The sequence below is a fragment of the Drosophila gunungcola genome, chromosome 3R (genome assembly GCF_025200985.1).
Source record: "Drosophila gunungcola strain Sukarami chromosome 3R, Dgunungcola_SK_2, whole genome shotgun sequence".
Lineage (NCBI taxonomy): Eukaryota > Metazoa > Arthropoda > Insecta > Diptera > Drosophilidae > Drosophila > Drosophila gunungcola.
In genome coordinates, this window is record NC_069139.1 from 29,596,827 (window position 1) to 29,605,898 (window position 9,072).

At 37.4% G+C, this 9,072-nt stretch overlaps 2 protein-coding genes across 3 annotated transcripts; both read right to left on the reverse strand.

Moving 5' to 3' along the window:
- Positions 1-784: 784 nt before the first annotated feature.
- On the reverse strand, positions 785-9,068 carry LOC128252673 (esterase B1). 2 transcript variants are annotated; one of them, XM_052980612.1, is made up of 4 exons: positions 8,886-9,068; positions 2,461-2,773; positions 1,691-2,402; positions 785-1,631 (listed from the first exon to the last, which is right to left on the reverse strand). In XM_052980612.1, the coding sequence occupies exons 1-4, from the start codon at positions 8,984-8,986 to the stop codon at positions 1,006-1,008; spliced, it is 1,752 nt and encodes a 583-aa protein (XP_052836572.1). In that variant the 5' UTR covers positions 8,987-9,068; the 3' UTR covers positions 785-1,005. The 2 variants fall into 2 exon arrangements, with proteins under 2 accessions (XP_052836572.1, XP_052836573.1); XM_052980613.1 differs by lacking the exon at positions 8,886-9,068 and adding an exon at positions 6,224-6,480.
- LOC128252700 (uncharacterized) lies at positions 8,132-8,584 on the reverse strand. The gene is made up of 2 exons (XM_052980643.1): positions 8,380-8,584; positions 8,132-8,326 (listed from the first exon to the last, which is right to left on the reverse strand). The coding sequence occupies exons 1-2, from the start codon at positions 8,412-8,414 to the stop codon at positions 8,203-8,205; spliced, it is 159 nt and encodes a 52-aa protein (XP_052836603.1). The 5' UTR covers positions 8,415-8,584; the 3' UTR covers positions 8,132-8,202.
- Positions 9,069-9,072: the final 4 nt, after the last annotated feature.

Consider the following 9,072-nt stretch of genomic DNA (forward strand, 5'->3'; position numbering starts at 1 on the left):
ACAGCTTTAAAACTGAGAGACTAGTTTTCTAGTCTAGTTTGTTGTTCTCTCTTGTTTACGTTTTTAATTGTTTTACTTAAATATTGTTGTAGAAGTCAAAGAAAAAATATCGTCAAAACTCTGCACACAGAAGACGTACTTATTTACCTGCAATGGAATAAAGACATTTGGGAATGATTCATCAAGATAGTTCTAAAACTGACATGGCTAGGCCAACTTCCCTAGTGATGCTGATCTAGAATATATATTTTTTAGGATCGGAAATATCTCTTAACGACGAAAAAACTATCGTGACGATCGCACTTTCAACTCACATAATTTCTGATATCAAATTTTTTGACAAATATATAGGTACACTTTTTTTTAATGATTTTTCGGAACGCTTAAAATCTTTGTTTGAGCGGTTATTTTTTGTCAAACAAACAAAATCTTCTGATATCAAAAAGATTCATCGCTCAGGTTTCTTTTTGCCTTGTTAAGAGGTGTTTTGTTAAAGTTTAAAGTGATTTTAAATATTTGGCAACGCTTGTGTTTTATTTCAAAATTATAAATATTTTTAATGGAGTCGATTTTGCCTCACGGGGTGTTGGTTTCGCCATACCCTTTTCAAGCATTCCAAAAACTAAGCATTTGGTTTTTGTTCATGAAGTTTTCGATTGCGTTTCAATAAAACCTCTGCAACCGGTAAGGATCGAAGATAGATATAAATATTTTTAAGACCTTTTTGACTTTTTCCATTTGGGGTGTATGTTTCTCCTCACCTTCCCCAGCGTTATAACTAAACTTTTTGTAGTTGTAAAAAATGTATTTTATTAATTTTGTGCCCTGTAAATTAATCCTATCTCATGGTAAACCTAAAACAGCATTTTCAAGTTGAACAACAAACATCTCAAACACTTAAATAACCAAAACGTATGTACAACGTATTCACACAATCTAAGATCATCCAAATCCATGCATTTAAGACAGTTAAAGCTTTCAAAACCTCTTAGTGATGCACTGCATCTATAGTTCATTTGGGGCATAAAAACTGTTCCAAACAGTTTCAATCTTTAGCAATTCTGGGAGTGCCTTAATTTCAAACTGCTCGCCAATGTTGAGACACTTGAAATCCGTTTCGTTTTCGAGGGGGGTGAATTTAAGGGACCTAATGCTTTCGCAGTTCGGATCACCGTTAGCGGCGAAAGCCGTCCAAACGTCGATCATTCCGGTGATCACCTTGTGTTCTATGGACTCGGGGGCAGATTGGTGTGACAGCATGCTGTGGAATATATAGCAGAGATCGTCGCCATGGCAAACACCTCGCATCTGATGGCCACAAAGGACGATCCTAATGGCGTTGCATAACTTAGAATCGTGGTCGAATCGGTATAGATAGGTTGGTGCACTGGACTGGCGGACTCGAGCTAAAGCTGCCCTGTATATAGGGTGCCAGAATTCGCGGTACGAGCACAGTTCGAGGAACTTCATCATGTTGGCCTGATTGCAGGGCTCATCGCCGAAATAGGCTTTCTTCAGCTGCAGACCATAGTTTTCTCGAAGTTTGGGATCCAAATTGGGGCCTAGATCTTTCGGCAGTACGTTTGTGCAGTTTCCCACCTCGTCCAAGGTGGCAGGACGCCTTGAAACCTCTACGCAATGGTTAAATGTGTGATTAGGTTTGTCATATGCGAATAAGAGCACCACTTACCTGGGTAGAAGAGCAACCCTTCGAAACTGGTGCCCCCGAACATCATGGGCACCCGGTGACTCCAACTACTCTGCATTGCCTCGTGGGGTGACTTATCAATCACCGTGTGATCGGTGGTATAGGGTTCTACAACCGGTCCAAAGGCAAACAATACCCGATGATGCTTTTCGTCATTGGTGAGGACTGTGGCGGAAGCCTTGACAATTTCCCCGCCACTCGCTGATCTCAGAAACTCGAAAATGGCCTTGTCCTTATTGCCACCAGTGTACCCCAGTTTCTGGGCCAGACGATAGGCCCAATTGTTTTTCGGCGGTTGCGTCCAGGGACACAGAACACTGCCCGACATCACGATAGCTTTGTGGATGAGTCCCTCGGTTTGGGGACTTAGTGAGAGGAAGTGTGTGGAGGCTCCTCCGGCACTTTCGCCAAAGAGTGTTACATTGTTGGGATCACCACCGAAAGCTTCGATATTTTGCTGCACCCAGCGAAGGCCCATGATTTGATCCTTGAGACCAGCGTTTCCGGGCACATCCAGTTGAGGATCGTCCAAGCTAAGGAAGCCCAGAGCACCTAGTCGATAGGCCACCGTGACTATAACCACATCCTTCGACATGAAAAAATCGGGGCTGTACATATCTCGGGAGGCTTCTCCAACCTGAAATCCTCCTCCATAGATCCAAACCATTACGGGACGCAGTTTACTCGGTTGCAGCTGAAAGAAAAAGCTTGTCTTTAGTGTTTATTCGTACTAGAAGTTGTTTAAGACGTACATCTTTGACATATACATTTAGGTACAGGCAATCCTCAGAGCCCGCGTACTTTCTGAAAAACATGTGTGTCTGCAGGGGCTTCTCTGCCGCCGAAGTGCAGTCTAATTCCCGATCCCATGGCTCCACTGGCTGGGGGGCTTTGAATCGAAGCGCTCCCACTGGGGGCTTGGCGAAGGGTATCTTCTCAAAACTGTAGTAGCTTCCTCCCCAGATAGTGTTCCGTTTCACTCCGCGCACAGGTCCCAGCTTGGTCTTGATCACAGAATAGATTGCAGTGGCCAACTTGCGCTGTTCGTACTTAAAACTGAGCACCCTGTAAGCCAAGTTTAATGGTTAATAACATTACAAAAGTTGGTTATTGGAACTCCATCACGTTCGCACAAAAATCTTAAGGCAGTTGTATTTTTTCTATACCACTTAGACACACAGAAAAAACTAATTTCAAAATTTAAAGAACTATGGACTATGTAGTTTTAATAACTCATTTATTAACCTAATGCTAATGTAAATTATATTATTCTCTCTCAAAAATATTTCTTGGCGGGTTGGAAATTATAAACTAGTTCAAATTCCATAAGAAAATATGTTAATATTTTGAGATATATAAGAATTTTTTTTTAATTGTTTTAGATTTTATTTTTGTTGTCTTGCTTGAGAATTGACCCAGACTCCTTATGAGGTAATAAAATTCGCATCTTTTTTGTTGCATATTCAGGAAGATACGTGTTTCAAGAATACGATCTGTTAAATTACGAAAGTGATCGGCCGTTTAATGGAGTGGTGTCAAACGATTTGGAATTCGAATTAAATTTTTTAAAACGCGTTTTGCTTAAAACTCACATTTCTAGTTCGCATTCATAAGCCCTTTGACAGGTTAGTTAAGATTGACTGGTTGAAGCCGTTAAGCGGGTTTTTTATTTGGCTTCTTGAACTGAAAAGCCCTCAAAATCGGTTTATACTTTAATAATTAGTAAGTGCTTTTAAAAGCAGCAGTTAATTAAATTAAATTAATGCTATTCCGTGATGGTATGGTAATTAATTTTTGATAACACGCACATGAGTCTATCGGAACTTAAAAATAATTTCTAAAATCCACTTTTTCACGCTTCAGGTACAATTAAATGAGCTGTTAATGGTTTCTTACCAAAAAAATAAGTGCAAAGTTACAATATTTAAATTAAAATATTAATAAAAGTACACTATATAAACATGATTCGGGAAAAACAGCACAATTATTTTTTGATGCGTTTGTTTTGACCCCAACTGTACATAGATGTAGCAACTGTTATAAGCAAATTGAGTATTATATTCAATTTACTGATCATTTAAGCTTTTATTAAGCTTTTAATTGCTATGACATATTTAGTATAGTTTTAGTTAAACAAAAGCTTAATCGATCGGAAAATGAGTTCCTCTTTCTTATATGAGTTTTTTAAATCAGTGAAAAGAGTTTGGCTGTTTCATGGTCATGGTATACATCCTCATATGTGATCGTGAAAACCCCCTTCTGTGGCCTGCTACACTTCTTGGAAACGTCGTAATACTCTACGGCTCGTTAAAAGATAGCTCCTCTTTCAAATATTTATATAATATTGACTGCGAAACTAATCCGGTCAGCGACTGTCACGCATTGGGGACATGACCACAGTAAGCACTCAGCAGCGGGCACCAAAACCGAAATGCCGGCGCACCACTTTCAATGTCGCTGGAGGTCTTTGCTGCGTTGGAATGGCTTTTGACCAACCTCAACGCTTCACGTTTTGCATGCACGACCAGTTCTCTAATTTCTATATCTCTCCTTTGTTTACGCCTGGGATTGTTTGTTTCTGATTTTTATGGCTAATTTGTGGGTGGGCGTGAGGCGCTTTAATGCAATTAATGGCCTATTTCTATTTGTTCACACTGCGCACCTTCGGTAGAGGCGCAAGTCGAACATCCAACTGGCATTCTGCAGGTGCACTGACATAGTTTGAGTCAACATCACTGCACACGAGTGCATACAAATCGGTAATTACGGCTGGGATCGAGAGAAAGGCGAGATCATTCGCCGCAGATTGGACCGTACGTGACTGCCGTGAGTCTGAGCAGGCTAACTCCCAATAATAACGTTTTTCAACATTTCAAACTAACTTGGTTTCCTGAAATATTATTTGCCAGTGCGTTTTGTTTTGGATGGCATAACGCCTGAAATACCCAGTAGCAATGTAGCCAAGCGTAAGATATGAAGGTAATAAATTAAGACTAATTCGCTCACGTAACCCAGAGCTTAACACTCTTTTATGTAGAAACTCATTCGAATTGAAACTTAAGTAACAAGCTAATGTTTCAGCAAAGTTAGTTTATTCTTATCATCAGCATGACAATCAGTCAATTTTAAAGTCATTCACTTGGCAACAAAATGGAAGTAACCGGTATGACAAACAATATAAACGGGTATAGTTTTAATTCGTCAATTAGAAATTATGAATGCTTATTTATTCAAAAGTGTTTACAAATAAATAAGGTAAAAACTGCCATGTCATGCCCATAGAGCAGAAAAATATGGGAATACCTTTCATCTGGAAGTGAAGTGAACCCTGTACCCCAGGAACTTATCAGGTAATTTAAACAATTAACTTGACTCAGTGTTATAGTATCGCAGACGTGGGTTTATTAATATATGGGTTTAACTTGCACGGAAACCAGTTAGAAGATAAAAGTACACTTGTCTTCAATTAAAATTAAAATCAGAGTCATGACGACGCTTAAGTTTAATTAGGAACAAAGCAGCTAAAACTTCAAAGAAATTTATATTTAATAGATATTTTTAGATTTTGTATACATACAATGTAATTTTTAAGTTCTTCTAAAGCTGACCTAACCCACATCTTTGATTTCCCCAATTGAAAATCCACATAAACAAATAGTGAGAAATAAATATAGGCACACGCAATTAACACCATTGTGTGTTGCTGTGCAATAATTTACGTTAAAAATACTAACTACCCGCAAAACTGCTAATAAACCTGCGAAAACGTGCAAAAAATAGTAAACACAAATCAAAAAAAAAAAAAAAAAACAAAAAAGACTAACAAATGTCTCCACTGTGAAACATCGTTGAATCATGGGTGAAAAACAACAGGGAAAAACAAAAGGCGGGGAAATCTAAACGGACAGAAATGAGCAGCAGAAGAAGCAGCATCATTAAGTTTATGCAAAACAACAGAAAACAAAAAACATAAAAAAAAAACACATCCAACCCGCAGCTAAGTTTGCGCAACAATTTCACCAACGCAACACACATAAATTTATGTGTGTGGCGAGTACACAGAGAAAACATTATTCAAGTTAAATAAACTGTGTATTGATTGATTCTTTAAAACTAAATTTTTTTAAGCTATCTAGCATTAAAAAATAAACCATATCTTAGGAAAATTATAATTATTTTTTTGATTTTATGCTCCAAGTGTTTCAACAAATTTGATTGCTGATGTTGTATTTATAGCAAATATTAATTGAGTTTTATAATTTTTTGAGCATTTTCAGGCATGTTGAAACTTAAAACAAAATATTATAATTTTAAGCGTAAAGTTGTATATAATCAGCCAAACAGCTTTTAAAATAATAAATTAAAAATAAAACAAAATTTAAAATGTTTTCTTCAGTGGACATGTGTGCTTTTGTATGTATGCTAGGCAGAAGTTATTGCAAAACCAAGACGCGACCCCCCAAAGCAGAGAAAACCGTTTAACGCTCGTGGAGGAGCCGAGACTGGAAAACTCACTTAAAGGTCAGCTTCACCATATCCATAAAGCGCGTTGCCATTTCGGATGTCTCTTCGCGCACTCTTTTTCATTAACCCCGAAAAACCCACAGGTAATTGATGGTAACGCTATACACGCTTCGATAACGGGCGTCGATTCGGGAAAAGTGTCACAACAACTCGAAGCACAAAGTAGGCACGACCGGCGGGAGTAAGGGGCGGTAAATGGCGAGCGGTACAAACAAAGCGCTCTTCAAGAGCGTTCAGCAGCAACTGACCGATCGGGTCTTACTATGCCGATAAAACCACTCACCTCAGCAAAATATTTCTCTCTCAGTGTGTGTGAACATCGGAAGCGTTGCTCACGGGGATCAGCTGTTTGGCTATAGCTCACTGCTCTCAAAAATACCGGTTGTGTGGCTTACTTTCCGATTTTTCTTTACTGTTATGTTTTCAGTAATAGTTATGACTGCAACAGAGCATTAAACATACATACATATAACATACATTTTATTTTTCTTAATCAGCACATCAACTTTCCGAAACGAGACTTATTAATTTATTTATTGTTACTGCATAGATACGACCTCAGATTAGTTTCTTTCACAATAACATCAATGCATTGTTTGTTTAATAAATAATTGAAAAGCAGGATTTTTAAATTTTTTACAGGGTATCCTATTGTCCAGACTATCGAACTAAAGCTTTTATTTTTGTTGCTTCTGGCAGTGCTGAAATACTAGAGCTTTTAATTTGAAAGCTCAATTAGTTCTTACAAAGAGCTACTTGATTTTACACTCACAAGCTAGATGATCAAGCTCAGAAATTGAATATTCAACCCATAAAACCAACGCCACAAGATCACCTTGAACATGAACTTGGCTAATTTACGATTTCCAACCATTATTTTAAACTCTTTCAAGGCCCCCAATGAGAGCCTCTTATAAGTACACTGCAAGCAATTTCACCACTATGTGGAAAATGAAATTAATGAATTACAGCAGTTTCCGTGTGTTCGAATAAACTTCGACACCCCTAAAACTAAAATAGCTACAAAGATATGCTTAAAGATGCGAAATCAAGTATTGCCTTTTTTCGAAAATTTTCCCTAATTCAATAAACCCAAAATTTCAGAAGTCAGAAGTTTGCAACGCATTGAAGGAGACATTTCCTACCCTATAAAGTACATATATTTTTGATCAACATTACTAGGAGAGTCGATCTTGCCATATTCGTCTGTCCGTCTGTTTCACTAGTCTCTCAGTTCTCAAGCTATTAGGATGAAACTTTTCAAACAGATTTCTTCCTATTGCGGGTAATAAAAAATTATAACTTTGATGTTTTTTATAGTTTTTCGATAATGTTTTATTATTTTATTATTATTTCCTTCGCTGCTTTGCAAACTTTTGACTGAAATTAGAATACCCTCTGCAAGGATATAAAGATAGAAAAATTGTAACATCCCTAATTTGGTTTAGTATGGTTTAGTAATGGTTTAGTAATTCAAAATTATGCCTTGCCTTTATGAAACTCGAAAAACGATATCATTTAGCTGTCATTGGAACGATAAAAAAATTGAGTTGAAAGTCATCATAGCTTCATTGGGCTTCAATGCGTACTCATATGATTCGAAATTTAGATGTTTCAAAGGTGTTTTATTAATGATGTAAATAGCTGCAAGCGTATGTAATCTTTGGATTGCCGAAACTTGCTTCCTTTCTTGTTTTTCCAAATTTTTGCCCTTGCTCATTGCCCGCCAACAAGGATTGATTTGATTGTAGCATTCTACACAATAGAACCCGAAAAAAAAGTTTCCGGGCTTTTACGCAAATTTGCCCTTTATAAGCAAAAATTAGGCCTTACTGTAATATTTCAAGTGTCAATGAACTTGAAGTTTGGAATGCCGTCGAAAAGTGTCAACAAAAGCAATTTGGGAGATGCTAAAAGAATCTTTATTTATTTATCTATGATTGGGATTAAATGTTTGATTAACAAATCCATTAAAAGTCAAAGTCATCTGGTGCGGTGTAGTGTTCTTCACTTTCTGTTACAACTGTGTCTGCATCGGCGGACGGAACATCATCACACAATCCAAAGTGCATAGTTACAGCAATAAAATAAAAACTAAAAACAAGTTGCTTTAGTTTTGTGAGTCGCCAATGAACAAACGAACCTACCTGATCAACAAGATAACTTTCAATATTGCATCCATTTCGACTTGTCTAGCTGCGAGTTCCAAATATAACTGATACACAGTTGCATGATCAGATATATGAACACTATACGAGTAACCGAGAAGATTACACTAACTATTAGCACCAAGCAGCTGATTCACAGCTAATGGCACAATCGCCGACAGTAGACGAGAGATCAAACAAATTTTGATTACAGCGCTTTGACATTCACTTTGAACAACATTATACAATTATTAAAACTAAATACCGCGACCAAGCAAATGCGAAAAAATAAACGTTCCACTTAGCACGGAGTTAGTCACGCTGTATTTGATCTCGCGATATGTATTAAGTTTTCGCATCAACGCATATGCGATAATTTGTAGCTATTTCGTAAGTTTGGTGATAGGAGAGCAAGACAGAAATTTGTGATGGGAAGTTTTATGGCGGTGGTAATTAAAAAAGGCAGGCACATGTTGAGATAACTGATTTCGTTAGGGATTACTTACTGTTTTATAAAGTCACCATTCGTGAAAGCTTGCGGAACAGTGTGTTTTTGGTTGATGCCAAAGTGCCTCAGTTTTGTAAGAGCAGCTAAATACTTTCCCATTTCAATTGTGTGACAAATAGTACAATGCACCTTTTCAACACTTTATTTCTTTGTTACAAAACACAAAGTTGTTTATTTTTTAGATA

Bases quoted from the DNA above. Each gene is read 5' to 3' on its own strand.
- LOC128252700 (XM_052980643.1), bottom strand. From the start codon at position 8,414: ATGGATGCAATATTGAAAGTTATCTTGTTGATCAG. The intron at 8,327-8,379 runs GTAGGTTCGTTT...ACTTGTTTTTAG, and splicing joins AAAGTTATCTTGTTGATCAG to TTTTTATTTTATTGCTGTAA.
- LOC128252673 (XM_052980612.1), bottom strand. From the start codon at position 8,986: ATGGGAAAGTATTTAGCTGCTCTTACAAAACTGAGGCACTTTGGCATC. The intron at 2,774-8,885 runs GTAAGTAATCCC...CTTGGCTTACAG, and splicing joins AATGGTGACTTTATAAAACA to GGTGCTCAGTTTTAAGTACG. The intron at 2,403-2,460 runs GTACGTCTTAAA...TTTTTCTTTCAG, and splicing joins TAAATGTATATGTCAAAGAT to CTGCAACCGAGTAAACTGCG.